General features: G+C 55.9%; 4 protein-coding genes across 4 annotated transcripts; 1 reads left to right on the forward strand and 3 right to left on the reverse strand.

Annotated features, from left to right (window-relative positions):
* Positions 1-1,111: 1,111 nt before the first annotated feature.
* On the reverse strand, positions 1,112-2,422 carry KVR01_006815 (uncharacterized protein; the record flags this gene model as incomplete). The annotated part of the gene is made up of 2 exons (XM_044792599.1): positions 1,112-2,031; positions 2,100-2,422. 2 exons carry the CDS (start codon positions 2,420-2,422, stop codon positions 1,632-1,634), a joined length of 723 nt encoding a protein of 240 aa, XP_044644246.1. The 3' UTR covers positions 1,112-1,631.
* Positions 2,423-5,021: 2,599 nt separating this feature from the next.
* Positions 5,022-7,464, reverse strand: KVR01_006870 (uncharacterized protein; the record flags this gene model as incomplete). Its single annotated transcript, XM_044785685.1, has 2 exons — positions 5,022-6,416; positions 6,496-7,464. 2 exons carry the CDS (start codon positions 7,462-7,464, stop codon positions 5,022-5,024), a joined length of 2,364 nt encoding a protein of 787 aa, XP_044644301.1.
* A 4,567-nt stretch (positions 7,465-12,031) lies between these two features.
* Positions 12,032-14,058, forward strand: KVR01_006733 (uncharacterized protein). The gene is made up of 3 exons (XM_044785354.1): positions 12,032-12,455; positions 12,653-12,986; positions 13,108-14,058. Exons 1-3 carry the CDS (start codon positions 12,339-12,341, stop codon positions 13,521-13,523), a joined length of 867 nt encoding a protein of 288 aa, XP_044644164.1. The 5' UTR covers positions 12,032-12,338; the 3' UTR covers positions 13,524-14,058.
* Positions 14,038-16,486, reverse strand: KVR01_006992 (uncharacterized protein). The gene is made up of 5 exons (XM_044786481.1): positions 15,947-16,486; positions 15,825-15,892; positions 15,188-15,766; positions 14,271-15,132; positions 14,038-14,200 (listed from the first exon to the last, which is right to left on the reverse strand). The coding sequence occupies exons 1-5, from the start codon at positions 16,200-16,202 to the stop codon at positions 14,094-14,096; spliced, it is 1,872 nt and encodes a 623-aa protein (XP_044644423.1). The 5' UTR covers positions 16,203-16,486; the 3' UTR covers positions 14,038-14,093.
* Positions 16,487-16,823: the final 337 nt, after the last annotated feature.

Raw genomic sequence — 16,823 nt, forward strand, 5'->3', positions numbered from 1 at the left:
TAATATATATATTTAAAAATAATTTTTAATTAAATTTTTTTAATATAATTTATTTATATAATAATTATTTTTAAATTTAATTTTATTATATAACCTTTTATAATAATTAAACTATAAACTATTTTTATTTATAATTTTAATAAATATTATTATTAAAATAATACTTTTTAATTTTATTTATATATTATAAAGTTAAAATTATAAATATTTATTATATTATAATTATTATTAATAATATTATATTCTTTTTAAATTTTAAATTTTAAATATTTACTATTATATAAAGGTGCTATATATATCCTTAGATATATATGGAATAGAAGTGAAACTATATTTATCTGTGGAAGGTATTCCCGGTTTTTTCGAAGGATGCGGCACTATTTTCTGAAGCTTGTATCCTTTCCCTTGGCTCTAGGCCTTTCATTGACTGACTGGTTCCATTCATCTGCAGTATTTTGCAAGCGTCTGCAGGAACACTCTGTCAGCACAGCCTTATCTCTACCTTTACTCACACCACCGTATCCCATATTTAGCAGTGAAATACTACCCGATGCAGTCATGGCTTCGTGAAATTGTACAAACGGGAATGAGCACAGCACTGCATGCTTCCGTCCTCCCTTGTGGGGTGCATCCGTCTTAGGCCTCCATCGACCCGAAATGCAGCTGCAATTAAACCTCACCAATGCCACTGCCTGACCTTATAGACCTCAATACCAAGGTCTGAGCGGATTGGATAGAGTCGCTTACGGCCGGCGTGGACTGAAAGACAAGCCAGGCAGGTCAAGATGCAGAATGCCATCTGTATAGGTTCCGGGCGTCTGCACGCATAGCACATTGCACTCCCTTACAAATGGGGTACTCCATAGGCAGTATCCGAATTAACTAAATTTATGTTAGGCGACACAGTCAAGGAAATCTATATACTCGTTAAATCTATATGCTGTAAAGCTACTTCAAATTTTCAGCTTATTTTAAATTCGGCAATGTTAGTCTTTTACATCTACCTCGCAGCAGTTCCTCCGAATTTTCTACTACAATATCCTTCACCGAGATTTCTATCTTCCTAGTTATATCTAGAGAAGTCTATAACCTAGCTACAGCTATCATGTAGTAAAATATTAGCCTTTATATTAGTGGTGTTTTCATAATTTAGTCTCCACTTAAAAAGACCTAGATTTTCATGTACCGTAAATATCTGTGAATATTTTGAAAATCCGAAACAAAATTTAGAAGACCGTTCTTCAAACTGGTCAACGAGACTTCGCGCAGCCAATCATCATCCATTACTAGCATGTCTTATCCCCGAGCGAACACAAGTTTGAACGATGCACAAAGCACACTTTGAGGAATTCCGCATCATGCGTTGTCGGTGGCATTCATATTGTAGAATGTCATCTCTCAAATATGTCTGTTGTGGCACAAAAGCGCATATATTCCAATCCATCCGTACAAATAATAAGAGTTACTATCGTTCTCCGTAGGTTCATAATTTCATTAACGTCCACCACTGCCCATCCATCAGCTGAGGCGGCCGACACCCCTTCTCAATCCCCATCTCATTCTGACTTTGTCGGGTATCACTCTTCCTCCGAAAAAAGAGGGAGGAGAGACAAAAGACCAGCCCCCAGACTCTAGTGCATCCAGAAGCCCAGGACACCAGCGCCGACCACAGTCAGGAAAACCTTCATGCCGCCGCCGAGGGGCTCCAGGCCGGGCGCGCCAGCGACCGTGACGCCGGTCCCGGTGGCCGCGGCCCCGGTGCCCGTCGGCGTCCGGGTGCCGGTGGTGACGATGGTGCTCGAGCCGCTGGTGACGGTGCTGGTGAAGGTGCTGGGGCTGGTGAAGGTGCTGGGGCTGGTGGCCCCGGAGCCACCCGTGGGCGCGGCGGCAGCCCCGCCCGTGATGGTGGTGGTGAGCTGGTTGGCGTTGTCGGGGCGGGTGGCGGCGACGACGACGCCGTTGGCCGCGTTGGCGTCCGCGGCCGAGTAGGTTGCGCCGGAGAAGCCGCAGCGGCTCACGATCTCGTTGATGCTGTGGGGCCGGGGTTAGTGGTTTATTCATCATCGCATAGTATCACTTTGGACAGCGCCGGCACTTACTCCCTGTTGTTGTCGTCGGGCCTGTCGTCGGCGTCGTTGTCGTCGTCAGTGTCGACGACGGTGTTCTGCTGCATGCAGCTCTGGCACAGGCCGGCGAACCGCTGGACGTCGAAGCTGTTGTTGGTGCAGAGGCACTGCAGCTGCAGGCGGTCCTCGGTCAGGTCGTCGGGGACACGGTCATCGTCGACATCGCAGGTGCGGCTCAGCTCCAAGACGGGCCGGCAGATGGATGTGCACTGAGGCGAGATGTCCTCTGAGTCGAGCTGGAGGTCGGCCTTGACGGCGACGAGGAGGATGGCGGAGAGAAGAGCGGCGGAGTGCATTATGTCTTGATTTCGTTAGGACTAATAATTATTCGAGAATTGTCTGATTATTCTGATGTTGAGGATTTTGGTGCGAGTCTTTTGTCTGCACTGGAGCTTATGAGGCGCTTGATTGTTGTTGTTTATGTTGGTGATGTTGGATGGGATGTCAACCGCATGAAGTCCTGAGATTGCACCCTTTATTTATACCACTCCCCATCACCACGGTCCCCATCGAGATTGTGCTTGGTATGCCAAGTCGATGTTTATTCATAGCAACGACAATCTGCCAGCGCGGATCCCAACCAAGTTCTCTCGACAGCGACGGCCTGTACACGAGTCGTCTTAGCCCCATCCATATACCAATGCCACAACCAAGGAGCTGTATGGCCAAGTTGGGCAGGGGGAACTCAATTCTCGCTCGGCAGCAAGGCGCAGACGGCCGTGGTGCAAGAGGGCCCAGCCGACCCGCTGAGGCCAGGCCTGGCTGTGACCCCGTACCATCGTGGGGCCCCGCCAGCATGCTTTGCTTTCGTTACCTTGCTTGGTTGCTGGCTGGCTGGGTGGGATGGGGATCAACACCCTCACGTGTGTCGCCGCGACCCGCCTCCCTGCAGCCTTCAGAAACCTTGTCAAGCTGGAACAACGGCGCGATGTGGCACTCGTCATCGCGAGGCGAGTGGGCAAGACACCCGTACCGCCGAACCAGCTGCCGAGCCGTCACCCGGTAGTGGAAAGGGCTGGGGACGATCTGTGCAGCGCTGCCAAGCTGCAGAGCCACGATGGCCACACAATGCCCTGCTGGAGATGGTTCTTGGCCTTATGTAAGTGCGCCTGACTAGCAAGGAGGCATTCACCTGCCGTACCAGAGTTGCTTGACATGACGGAACGCCGTCACTGGTTCGTTGCGCGACATCAGCCCCTCTGTTGATGGCCGCCCCGTCGACTTGGCGGATTCGAAGCCTCTTGTTCCCATGCTTGCCATGGTTGCTCACATATCACCAGGGGGCCCATCCCGCAACACATCGGTCAAGGTTTTTGGCTTTAAGGTTAAAGCCATGCTTGGCATCTTTGCCCATCGCAACTTCAACTGCCGTCTGATGGGGTGCTCTTCGGGACGACCGCCTCGCCTTGACCCGAGATCAGCAGTCTGGTTGCGCGGCCATGCTGCGTGTCCAGCCATGTGTTGCGCAACATACGTCGCATTGGTGTGTTGTTGGCAGATGGCTGTGCTTCAGCCCCATGCCTTGTGTTTGTTTCCAGAACAAATCAAACACGCCGGCAGGCCTGACGGGCCAGAGCTAAAGTGTCCCGCCCCTCCACGTCCGACCCCAACCAGTGCCCCCCGACATTTCCATCGGCTGTAGCCGTCGATCCTGGTTGCATCATCTCAACGTCTTCTTCCTAAGCGCCCCCCGACTTCCGTCCAACTTGTCGGAAGCCGGTGTGCCTAAATATAGCCACCGACCTCCGGCCGTCCGCTCCTGGTCGCGTGACCCGGCACTGACCCTCTGGTGAGGTCTTGGGTAAGGCGAGGCCGATGAGGTATATCCACAGCATACACATATATATAATATAGCCTGCGAGTATTTGGTGGTACCAACGTCATCAGAACACTATGCGAAAGCGTTAGCGGAGACATGATTTATGAACTCCAACTCGGCGAGTCCCTGCACGTGGTTCAAAGTCAAGGAAGGCCTTCAAGCTCCCAACATGGCTGAGATGCGTCTTGCTTCGCCTGCCCAGTCCAGCCGTGGCTTGTGCTCTCCTTGGGATGGCGTGATAAGACAGCACGAGGCGCGCGGCAGCTGTGCTCGGACTTGCCTGGACTCTTGGCCTATGCTGCTCACTTGGGGTCAGATCTAGATCAAGCGCGACAAGAATACCAGTTTTCCGTTAACCTGCCATTGCAAATGACAATCAATGTATTGGTTGGTCCTCACATAATCCATGGGAAGTATGCTTCCAAATCAAGCTGAAGAGTTGCACGTGGCTAGCTTGCGACACGCTGGTTGGGGCTCTCCACGTTTCTGCTCTCCTAATATTTTCCCCCGTCATTTCCTAGGTCACCACATATCGTACATTTTGCGGCCCGTCACCAGCCTCTCGAAATCACATTCGCATAGCTTAGAGGCTGAGTGAGACAGTCCAACAAGGCCAAACCCTCCCTGATGTTGCCAGAAGTTGCACCATGCGCCCGTCGCTTGTGTATGATGAGTAAAAGTGAAAAGTGAAAACAAGAACAATGTCCAGAATATTCAAAGTTATGGTGAAATAGGATACGCCAAACACGACCTCGCTTTGTGCTGATCGCGGAAGAGCCGGCCAGAGAAAGGAATATGCAAAATGTGGGAGTAGGCCGCCTTCCTTCCGAAGTAAATAGTGGATACAAGTAAGAGTTTTTGTACAGAAGGTCCTTGTTGAGATGGCGCTTAGATGGTTTTGTAAATCGCGTGGGTATCTTGAAAGGACGAGACGATCGTATATCTATCGACGAGTGGTCGAGATGCTGAGATGCCGAGGGAGAATAGTGGTCTGCGGTGCGGCCGAGAAGGTCCTCGCGGTATCGTCCGCGAGGCCGAGTTCGCACGCAAGTACCTTGCCATTAATCAAATTAGAATTACGTGTAGGTTCGTCCTGTGGTCGGCCGTCCGGTCGGCGGTCGCGCCGTCGTTGGCCGACTGGATGCCGGCCGACTCGACGGTGGGCGGTCCATCCTCTTGCCATCGAGGAATTGTGGGCTCCGTTGGTCATAGTAGTGGTTGACGGGCTGCTGACGCCGTCTCTCCTCAAACGCCGCCCGCTCTTCCTCGTCAAGCGAGAACGCCTTCTTCAGCCAGCCAAAAGCGCTGCGCTTCTTCTTCACCGTTCGGTTGGTACCGGAGCTGTCCTGGCTCATCGTCGTCACGTTGCTGAGCATGCTCATGCCCATCTGCGACGGCGCGTTGCGTTGGTGATTCCCAGGCCTGTTGCCAACCGTTCCAGCTGTGTGAGGGCGTTGCTGCAATGGCGAGTGAGGGCTGGCCTGGACAGGGCGGAAATACTGGTGTTCAGAGGCCGGTGACGGTATTAGGTTCGGAAACGAGGGTGGTGTGTAATCGACGTTGATGTAGTGTTTTCCAGAGTCGTGGTTGTGAGGTCCATCGACCTCAGAGCCGCGTGCGGAATCCTGGGGTCGATTACTACGTGGCGAGCCTTGCACTGAGTCCCCTGGGGTGGGGAAACGTGGTAGCTGAAGATCTAGCGCGTTGGCTGCCGGTACGTGAATGTCCTTTGGGAGTTCGATCTTGAGTGACACTCGATCTCTCAAGGAAGTCCGGTGAGAAGACTTGGCCTCCAGTTCATGCGGCTCTGACCCCTGCCTTTGCCTGATCTGCAGGGGCTTTGGGTGAGGGTCCGGATGCGGTGCTGTCCTATGCGTGGAGCGCGGAGGAGGGAGCGGGACGATGATGGCGGACTCGCGCAACCAATCCTCCGAATCCGTGTCATCATCGTCCTCCTCGGCCTCGATGTGAATGCTTATTTCTTCTGGCGTCGGCCGTGGTGCGGCCGAGACTCGCGGAGATGGTATTGGTGCGGGGGGCACTGGCGTGTAGGTCCTTGGCTGCAGGATAAACAACCCGTTGTCGTTGTCGTTGCTGTCACCGGCTGAGCTTTCTGATCCTGATTCCTCATCGCTCGACTCGTCATGCAGGGCTACCCGCTCAACCACGAGCTCTGGTATTGTTGTTGAGGTTTCCGGAGGAGTGTACTCGAATGCGGGGAGGCTGTCCCTCACCGTCTCGGAGTCTTGTGTCATTCTCTTTGCCGATCTCGTAGGGAGCTCAAAGCAGACAGGGCTCTCGGGAGCCTCCAGAAGAGACGTCATCGGCGCCCCGAAGTACAGCGTTTTGATGCGCGGAGGAGCACCGATCTTGGACGTCGGGGGCGAGGGCGGCGGTGTGGCGTGCGCAGGGCCATCGGGGGCGCGGGACATGGGTCGCCCATCCGGGTCCGAGTATGGCTCCAGCGTGAACTTGCCATGTGTCAGTACGAAGACGCCGTTTTGAAGTCGGGGGGAGAGGGGCGGAACTCACTCTAGTCCGTCGACTGACCTCCCCAGCCCTCTTGTCAATCTCGACAATCATTGTGCTGAGACGGACACAGAGGCCGCTGAGGAGGGTGCTTTGTGACTCCAGGGCCGTGAAGGCATTGAACCAGCCTTCCGTGTTGCCCTTCATCGCATCGAAAACGTCTATCACGTCAGGCCGCTCCTGCCGCCACTGGCCCTTCTCATTCTCTGTCAAGTATTGGGAAAACTGTTTAGCCGCGCGGAGGCCTTCGGACGTATCGCGGATGGTCTGTGTATGCGCGGTCGAGGTCCGGGAGAGGATGTGCTCGATTTTGACGTTTCCTTCAACGATTTGAAGACGGAATTTCCGGTTTTCCAGCATCTGCTCAAAAATTTCCATGTTCTCCATTGGAAGTTTCAGAAAATCCAGCCTCTCGTTCAGGTCCTGGGTCGCCAGCCTCACGTCCTCCATTGCCGCCTCAAGGAATTCGTCGACCTCGTCGATGTGGCCCTGGAGTATGGAGAGGACCTGGGCGTTGCTGTTGGCCATGCCATTGATGAGCAGGTACACGCCGAAGGATATCTGAGCCATCAGTTTCCTGAGCTCATGGCACTTCTGGCCGGGTCGGAAGCGCCAAAGGCGGTTTGGGGGTCCTTCAGATTTGTCCTCATCAAGCAGTTTCTCCCGGCGTGCTTTTGCGTCGAGGGTTTTCAATTTTGGCTTCTGCTCGAGGCTTCCCGCGGTAGCCTCCTCCAGGGATTCTGCAAAGGCGTCCTGCATAGACGCAATGGGGTGCAGGGGGATGTTGGAACGGCCTGAGGGGGCCGGGCTGGGTGGGTCCTCCTCAGGGTCCAAGTAGGCGTCATCGTCGTCGGAGGAGTCGTCGAAGTGGCTTATTGTGGTTCGGCACGGGCTCCTCGTGTCACTCCGGTCAGGAATTGACTCGGGAGCGAGGTGCACCGGGAAGGGGTCGTTGTGGCCCATGGGGCGCGAGACGGTGGTGGTGGTCATGGTGCACAGCAGGGAATGATGGCTCGCTTCGATGCCAGCCTAGACCGGCGTGTCTGTGACCATCGGCAAACGGACGTGGGGGATTCGACGGGACGGACGGGCGTGGTTGTCGTCGGAGAGTAAGTCGGACAGTGTGACAAGAGGCGACAGCAGCCAACCGTGGGCCCACGCAGCCAGCCGCACTGCAGAGTCCCGGGAAACGAGCCTGTCGCTCACACAAGACAGGTGACAGAACGGCAGGTGTTGTACAAATCGAGGGGCAGGCTCCAAGCACCAAGGGGTGTCCTGACTCAAGCGGTGCTGGTCACCCGGGCGTAACCTCCCTCGCGGTGCATGTGAAGGCAGTGAGGGTCCAAAAAAGAAAAAGGATGGGCAAGTCAGCGGGAGGCGTTGATCCTCACAAGCATGATTCGGTCATGAGAGAGGCGCAGTGTGAGGGCGAACAAAGGCGGAGATGTCGGAGGCAGGCGGCGGGAGAGATGGAAGGAGGAGAGAAGCTTGGAAGGACGAGTGATCAAAGGGCCGGCCGCGGGCTGCTGCTAGTGATGGATGAAGTTAAGGGTGGGATGGATTAACGGGTGCGCGACGTTGGCGACAGAAGTTTGATGACAGCGGTGGGTTCCAAGCGATAGTCCGACCGAGCTTGGACTAACGAGAGGCTGAGGAGATTAAGGTTTGTATTAGCTGGGACCGGCTGGAGCCCTGGAGCACTGGAGCACTGGAGCGAAGCGGCGCCGGAAAACTAGGGGGGGCTCTAGGCGGGGGAGGAGAGCCGCAGGTTTGCACTATTGTGAAATGAAGGGCGAGAGGGTTGTATTAGGGCCTGTGGTAGTGGGCGTGGAGGTGGTAGTGGTGGTGGCGGGCGGTGGATGTCGAGAGGAGTGGAAACGAGTGTGAAGGGATGTGGACGTGGGCGTGGGCGTGGGAGTGGGTTTGGATCTTGTTTGTGTGGTTGGGGTTAAGTGGTGGTGGTCAGAATCGGCGAGGAAGGAAGAGAGGACTCGTGGCTTTCTTTCCCATGGGTGTGGGTTGGGACATAAGCTCGGAGCCCTGCAGTCAAGACAATAGCAAAATGCTAGATGCTGGATGCGGATAAGGAAGCACAGCACACAGGCCCACGCATCGCCGATTTGTTATGTGTGTGTCTCTTTCATGTCTGCAGATGCTGCCGCTGCCTCGGTGTCGGCCCAAAATGTTTGCACCCATACGCTCACCGAGGTCAGCCTCCCTCGTCTCTCTCTCCCTTTCCTCTCTCTCTCTTTCTCTCTCTCTATCTTGCTGTCTTCCTGTCCCGCCCTCTCAATACCTAGGTACGGACCGAGTACACTACAGCACACACCCATACCGAGACCTGCCATGCTGTGCCGTGCCGCGCCGTGGGAAGGGGGGCCTGACTGGCCCTGCAGTGTAGGGGTCAGCCTGGTCAGGTGAGGGCGGAGGGTGTCAAGGTTTGGCGGCTGCAGGTGGAGGACAAAAAAAAGGGGCCCCCATCCCTTCCACCCGCGAAGCGAGGAAAACAAGCGGAGTCTGTTCGCCAGGTCATCCGAAGTCTTGGTTCGAGGTCGGGGTCCAACCACAGCGATCACCGGCGTACCGCAGTAGCGAGACGACGGTTGGCAGGTTGGGCGGGCAGGACGGGCGAAGGATCCCACCCGAGCGCCCCAAGGGCCCCAAGGGCTCCCAGGGCAACAGGGCAACAGGGGTCCAAGCTCCTCGTGGCAGCGTGGCAGCGTGGGCAGCGTGGTATCCTGCGCCGTCCCATGACCCCAGGGCCAATTTCTCAAAAGGGCCATCGACCCGTCCGAACTGGCAGAGCTGCCCAGCACCCAGGTGGGCAAGACTGGACTCATCCGAGCAGGTCAGGCCTGGGCAGCGTGCCATCGACGACTGCACGGCAGCGGTGGCCATGGACAACCAAGCAGCCCAAGATAAGCCGTTGGGGACAAACCTTGTCGGAGGATTGCCTTGCACTGTTGTATTCTGCACCATTACGAGGAGTGGTGGCCGCCAACACCAGCCTAGCCTGGCCGGGGCTGCTGGGATGACCAGTCTACCAGCTCGTCTAGCCGTTGGTCTTTCCTGCATTGGGGTCCGGCATTCGTCATTCTGGGATATTGTACAACTGGATATGGACATGTCTTATTTAGCCCTGCCTGCCTGCCAGCTAGCCTGGGGGCCGAGGGCTCACCACGGATTGCACACTCACACTCACTTACACTCATTATTATTGCCCCCCCTCGCCAAATCTCCGCCGCCCATGGTCCTCCCAGGGAGGGGCCGATGATGCATCATGGGACGATTGATTGAATTGGAGGGAACCAGTGGGGAAGCCGCTGTACAGTACTTTGGTATTTCGCCTGTCGATGGTGTGGATATGGGCGACTGATCGTCAAATCTTGGTACTGAACCCATCTGGCACACTATTTCCGTCTCGCAGATGGGGCTCCCAGGAACCACAGGTACTGCAGGAACTGCATACACAGTACAGGTACACCTGAGTACTAACCATCTAGGTAGGTAAAAGTGTGCAGCAAATGCTCATCGCAACCACTTCTGCCACCGATCAGTCATCACCGCACAACTGCACAATATATCTAGCTCAGTCCTGTCCCGTATCCCCCCTGAGCGGTTTGTGGTACAGGCTGGGGTAATCCTGGCCCCCACCCTCTCCCCTGCCACAACCATCCTTGGCCATCGGACTGATAGCCGCGCCCCTGGACCGCGACCGACTGCACATCTCTTGCGCTAGCCTCGACGAGAGCTCGGGGCCCTGAGCTCTAGACCATCACGGCACCATGGGCAAGTGTGCTAGGCCCTGCAAGGGTATCGTTGCAGGCACCCAGGTACCCGGGTACCTGGAACGGTGGGTGCTATGGCGCAGAGGTGATCTTGGTCCAACCACAGCCTCCCGAGGCGTTTGGCCCATTGGCACTGACTCCGTGGGGCACTCCAATGGTCTGGATATTAGGCATTCTTTACTCGAGTCTCCAGGGCCTCTCCCTGGAACTGGTCCATCGTCTCCTTTCGCCCCCTCTCATCTTTATTTCAGGCAACAATCGAGGAGGTGGGATCAGAGGAGAAAAATTCAAATACCGTGTAAGGGGGGAAAACCACTCACTCGCTTGCGCACTCGACTCGGTGTTGCCGCAGACTTTCGCCCCCAGCGGAGTTGTGAACAATCTCTCTGCCAGGAAGGCATGTCCTCCGGGGGCACAATTCTAGGGGCTCTCAATCTATCCGCGTGCGGGATCCCTGAGCTTCCATGGTTCTTTGACCGGAGAAAATCTCAGCGCTAGGAGCCGCAGTCCCCTCCACGAGCCCCCCTTGCAGCCGGGCAACCTGGCTGGAGATGCCCGATGCCCGTCGAGATTCGCCTGGTTCCCGGGTCGTCTGTCCCTCGGCTCCGGAGTCCAATGGCTTGCTCTGCCCCAGGGCGCCGGTCAACCAGCAATGCAGGACTCGCCCGAGGCCTGCAGCGACACCGGCCCATGCAGTCATCAAATATCTGCCCTGCAGAAGTGCGCGAGACACCCAACCCGGCCGCCTGTCAATTGCAAGCCACAACCATGGCCCCGACTGTGCACCGCATCTGCTGAGCCACCTCACACAAGGGCGCTGGCTGCGGGCGCGCAGGGCCGGGGTAGGCCATGTGCCAACGCTCACTGGCGAAACCAAGACGACCATCACCTGCATGGCCGCCGACTTTACGAGGCTTTGTGTCTAGAGTGTCTGCTCCGCAGCGGACTTCTTTCCGTTGGGTGCCAGGGTGCTTATGGCGCCTCTGAGACAACAGGCTTGCGCGAGGGCCCGAGGAGGAGTTGAGACAACCAGAGCCGTGTCTCGTGCGACGGCGCAACAACAAGCCTGGCATGTCGAATTCCTTCTGTTCCAGTAGGCGAACTGAAGTACTGTGGTGGTGGCCCAGAGAGTCACGGCTGGCCTGGCTTCAATTGCCGGGTGCCCCCTAGAACAATGGTCACACTCACGACCAGATTGATACTGGGGTCCGGGCGTAGCGAGGCGACACTCGGACGGGATGGTGATATATCAACTCCGGGTGGCATGGTGCCAGTTGACGGCACAATGGGTTGACAGCTTGGCGACCCAGGAGCCCGTAGGGCACGAAGCATCAATTGGGATTGAGGCTCACTTCAGATCTGGACTCGGCTCCGGGCGGACATTGCCCTCAAAGGCAAGCCCTCATTTCGGCTGACGAAAAGGTCACGATTCAGGCACTCCAGTCACTCCAATCACAAGGCCAACCGAGATAGTCTGAGCTCAACCTTCAGGGAAGGATGGGTATGCTGCCCTGGGCCGACTGCCCTTCAAACCGATCCGAAGCCTCTTCGCAGCCGGGTCGAGTTTCCAACGGCGGTTGCCATCCTGCCATCGTAATAGATGCAGAGGCATCTCGCATGGTGTCGTGGCTAATGCACCTCTAGCGGGGTGATCTGCCCAGTCGGTGCGGTATCAGCGATAAGCTAGCCTTAGCTAGTAGTAGGGAAGAAAAAGAAGCAATTCGTGTTCGAGTCGTCGTCCCCTCTCGGCCCATCCAGTTCGGTTCTGGAAAAGACTCCGCGGGGTTTAAGCCTCGGCTTCTTTGCGTGCTTGCGTGTCGTTTCCCTGTGCCAGACACGGATAGTCTAGGTAGTCCAGTCTGCCGTCCTGGCCTAGTCTCAGCCTGTGTCTCTGCACTACCCACGCGCATAGGCTTTTTTTTCCTGTTACCTTTATTTTTCGCTTCTGATCGACAAACGTTGACGACTTCCTCTTGGCGTACCAAACGGGTGGATCGAATCGGTCACAACCACCTTGTGCATTCGATCACTGCCGCCCACGCCGCCGCCCAAAAACCTCTTGTTCTCGTCGCCGGGATGGTGCGACTTCAGAATCCTTTCAAGCTCGGTGACGACCTCTGGGACCCGTCCCACAGGTACGAGACGTCCTGGTTGCTCCCGCCGTATGCCTTGGCCGCTTGTCGTGCCGTCTTTGTACGTTCCTGGGCGAAACCTTAAACTGCATGCATCAGCCTCTTTTCGGGAACCTCGATAGGCCCGTTGGTGCTCGTTACCATGCACCTGTTGGCCCGATCCTTGGTCGGCTCCCATCGGTGACCCACCAGACCAGACCACGAGACTGAGCCTCACTACCAGGAGTCAACCAGCTAACCAACCAACCCCGTCTACAGGGCCTCTATGGCATCTTCGTCGAGCTCTTCTCGTCGGGCTGGTACTGCACGCATCCGTCCCTTGGCGGGTGCGAGCAGGCTGGCGACAGCTTCTCCTACTTCACCGTGCTGACATACTGGGGGCTGGCCTTTTACAACCTGACGGCAGCGGTGCACACCTTTACCTACGCGCGGACGGGCACGCCCCTGCTGGACCGCTTCCCCCGCTCCCTGCAGGCGCTCCACGCCTTCTACTATACCACCGTGACGACGTATCCGTTCATCGTGACCGCCGTCTACTGGGGCGTCATCTTCCCGGGCGTGTGGTTCACAGAGGAGTTTAGCGGCTGGAGTAGTCAGTATCCCTTTTCTCCTCTTGCCTCTTTGCCGGATTCTCGCCCATTTCATATTTTGAAAATTGGTCTAGCATGCAACACTTTTTCCGGATCCGTACCAGGGCTAACCTCCTCCACCAGACGTCTCGCAGCACGCCCTCAACAGCTTCTTCGCCCTCTTCGAGATCGTGGTGCCCCGCACGCCGCTGCCGCCCTGGGTCCACATGGTGTGGCTTATCTTCGTGCTGGCCCTGTACCTCTCTCTGGCGTACGTCACGCACGCCACCAAGGGCTTCTACACGTACACCTTCCTCGACATCGAGAAGCAGGGGTCCGCCATCACCGCGGCGTGGATCATCGCCATCGCCGTCGCCGCCGTCGTCGTCTACCTGCTCGTCCGCGGCGCCCTTTGGCTGCGCCTGTGGCTGACGGAGAAGAAGGCCGGCATGGACGGCCGCTTTGCGGGCCAGCCCGCCGCGCTGAGCAGCACCGCCGATGTCGAGCTTGGGAACTACAGGAGCCAGGAGCCCAAGCCGATCGACCCCCATCATTATTAAGGTGGCCGGCGGGCCGGGCGCCTGTCCGGGGTAGTTAGATGTCTCTCCTTTGTCGGTGCATCTGCATAGCCGTGCTTCATTTTTCGGATAGAATTGTCTGGTGGATATACCCCTCTAATAGTTATTGGGCTCGGACATGGCCACAGGGCGAGTTGATATAGAATAATACAATATTGGATTGGCAGGATTCGACCAACTCATTGGCCCTGTATCACAAGTGAAACAATACTCTCGGAGCTCATCGTCGATGTAGAATTGCTCTGGATACTCATGAATCATAGCGTCAATCGAGGCCTCAGGGACGAGTGCTTAGTCTGTTGAGGTTCTGAAGATGCTTCGAACTTGAGCTGGATGCCATCGTGACAAGACCCTGCGGAAGTGCGCTCCAGGATCTGAGGAAATCGGAAGGACGTAGCGAGTCCAGCATCAGCTTTAAAGAATGGTTTGCTCTCTTAATCAGTGGTAAAACACCACTACAACATGCGTCGGTGTCACACACTCAACAGCCATGATATGGTAGAATGAAGTCCCGGTGTGCCGAGACGAGCTTATTCTGTTCACTAGATTTTTCTAACACTTCAAAGAGATGCCCCTCCGAGCCTCGCTCTCTCTGATTTCAAACATAACCTGGATACCCATGAAGATTGCTGTACATGCCGTGATGAGGAAGAGTATGCCTATGAGATTAACAGTCAGCCGCTGTTCCTGGAGAGGGGAGCCGCCGAGGGAGGAAGGCAGGAATCTTACCAGAGAAAGATTGGAATATGCCGCTGAGTATACTCTGCAATCCATCCAGCCCGAATGCGAACCCGACGAGGTTGGCCGCCATCATCATCAGCGTGTTCGCCACCGCACCCAGGCAGCAAACCATCCTATAACGGGTCTCATTCCCGCCGAACATCTTCTTGGTAACGACGACCCTGCCCAGGGCCTCAGGGACGATGAACAGCACGATGAGCCAGGCCCAGATGAGCAGGCGCAGCTTGATGTCATGCCACAGCGCAACGAAGGTGAAGATTATCAGGTAGCCAGCAATGGACCGCAGGGACGAGTACAGCGTCGCGAACGACGCGCCGCCCAGGGGGATCCAGATGTAGCGGATGAGCCACTTGTTGTACGAGCGGTGCCACCCGCGCCAGAAGGACAACGTGGAGAAGTTGTTACTGACGCAGCGCACCATGTTCTCGGGCGGGTCGATCCCGTCCGCCAGGCTCCAGAGCCGGAAGAACCGCCAGGGCAGCAGCAGCTTCAGCCAGATTATGATGAGGTTCTGGAAGCTCAGCAGCGAGAGCTGCGCGGGCGTGTACGAGTCCCACACCGGCAGGGAGCTCGAGATGGCGCCGACGTAGATGAAATGCAGGAGGAGCTCCATGCACAGCAGGCAGAGCAGGAACCGCACGCCGTATCGCACGGTGCGGCTGGTCTCGATGCTGTGTGGACGGTAACGGAGCTGGGAAATGTAGTCATTGAAGGTGAGAATAGGCCCCGTGAGGTACAACGGGGCGTAGAGCGCGTAGGCGAGGTAGTTACGGAAGCTGTAGTCTCGCTTGGGCGCTGGTATTGTCACGCGGTCTCGCTCCGAGAGAGCGGCTGGGTCGAGTTGTTTCTTCTTAGATCTGTCAGTGGCTCGTCCCTATGACCAGATGGCGATGCGAGTGGCCTACCTCGATAGAGCTTGTCCCACGGTGGTCCAGACTCCAGTAATAGTCCAGATTGAAGCTGATCAACCTCAGGACGGTGATATTGAACAGGACCTCCCAGCGTCCCATGATACCGCCCCAGCTGTCCATCCACAAACCCCAATCCACAAGCGCGTTATGCACGTGCACCGTCCGGAGCAGGAAAGGGGAAGTGCCCGAAAGCACGGCCGTTATGTCCCTATAGTGATATCCCTGGCAGAGCTCGTTCGCAAACAGCGTCGCAATGTTGAACACCCAGGTGGTGACCGGGACGAGCCTCCTCGGCAGTCTCTTTGCGACGTTGTAGTTGATCCACAGGATTGCGATCACCTTGAACATGGAGAAACCGTGCAACGCGGCCAGGAATATTATAGCAAAGGTGTAGTCGAAGGAGGCGCGCTGCTCGAGTCGGGCTTCGGCCTGGTCGGCGAGGGGGACCTTGCCCTGAGGCGGGAGGGGCTTGAACCTGTTCCATAGCTTCCTCAACAATGGGTGGAATACAAGCAGAACGGCTAGATATGGAACATTTTGTCGGAAGCTGCGGTACTGAGAGTCGGTATTATCCTACGCATGGCATTTTAGCGTGATGCCTGGGGCAGCGTATGGATACTTGTTTGCTCACGATCTTGCGCCCCGGAACCCAGCCGTCTGTCAGCCTGTGTTCATATTTATGATACCGAGGATCGGAAGCTTCCATCTATCAGCATCGCACGGTGTCGCGTGACAGGTACTACAGGGCCATACGTCTTGACACAGTATATGGAATCCAGAGCATCCAGGGGATGCAAACGAACACGACGGTGAGGTACAGGTAGAACTCGGGCGTGTTCCATTTTGAAGGCGGTGCCCTGCTGGCAATCTTTTCCTTTTGTGCGTCTCTTACGTCCTTCTCGCCGCGCGAGTCAATGACTGTTTTGTACGAGGTTGCAGAGGAAGTCGTGAAGCGGGTGTCGAGCGTGTCAAGCGCGTAGACACTCCGGAGGAAGGAGAGCGGGCTCATCGCGGACGGATGCTCGGGGTCAATCCAGGCGGCTTGCTCAGATCATTGTCGAGAGCGACTGTGGTTTGGGCGATGGGTGATAGTCGAGGTGGTTGAGGTGGTCGAGCAGGCCTCGCCCGTGGGTGTCATGAAAGTATGTCTGGCACGAGACGATGAATACGACACGCCAGTCAGACACGAATCTTGTAAGGCTGATGGAATGCCCCTTTCTCTGTCCCGCCAATCGGGAGGTCCCAGCTGGCAGTTGAGCCTAATCCTGGGGGATCGGCAGGGACCGCAGGGACCGCAGCTACGCAGCTGCAGCTCCAGATGTCACGTCTGATGCCTCGGCTCGGGCTCCACGACTTAGCAAGGGTGGCTTCGAGAACATTTCCAGAAACGGTCCCCTTTCTCAATTCGGTCGTATTCACCCGCGGATATTTTTTCAGATAGCTTCCTTTGTGAACATTCGAGGACTGTGAATGGAAGAAGCTAGCGAGGGGCGCTTCAAAGTAGGGACTCTGATAGGCCGGTCTGCTTTATCCTATGTCCTCAGGACCACTTACAGCCTGGGACGGCCGGATTCAAACCCTTTGTCTATTTGTTGTATGCATAACATTGCGTGGAGATCTTGGCCTTCCA

The sequence above is a fragment of the Diaporthe batatas genome (assembly GCF_019321695.1).
Source record: "Diaporthe batatas strain CRI 302-4 chromosome Unknown Contig00007, whole genome shotgun sequence".
Taxonomy (NCBI): domain Eukaryota; kingdom Fungi; phylum Ascomycota; class Sordariomycetes; order Diaporthales; family Diaporthaceae; genus Diaporthe; species Diaporthe batatas.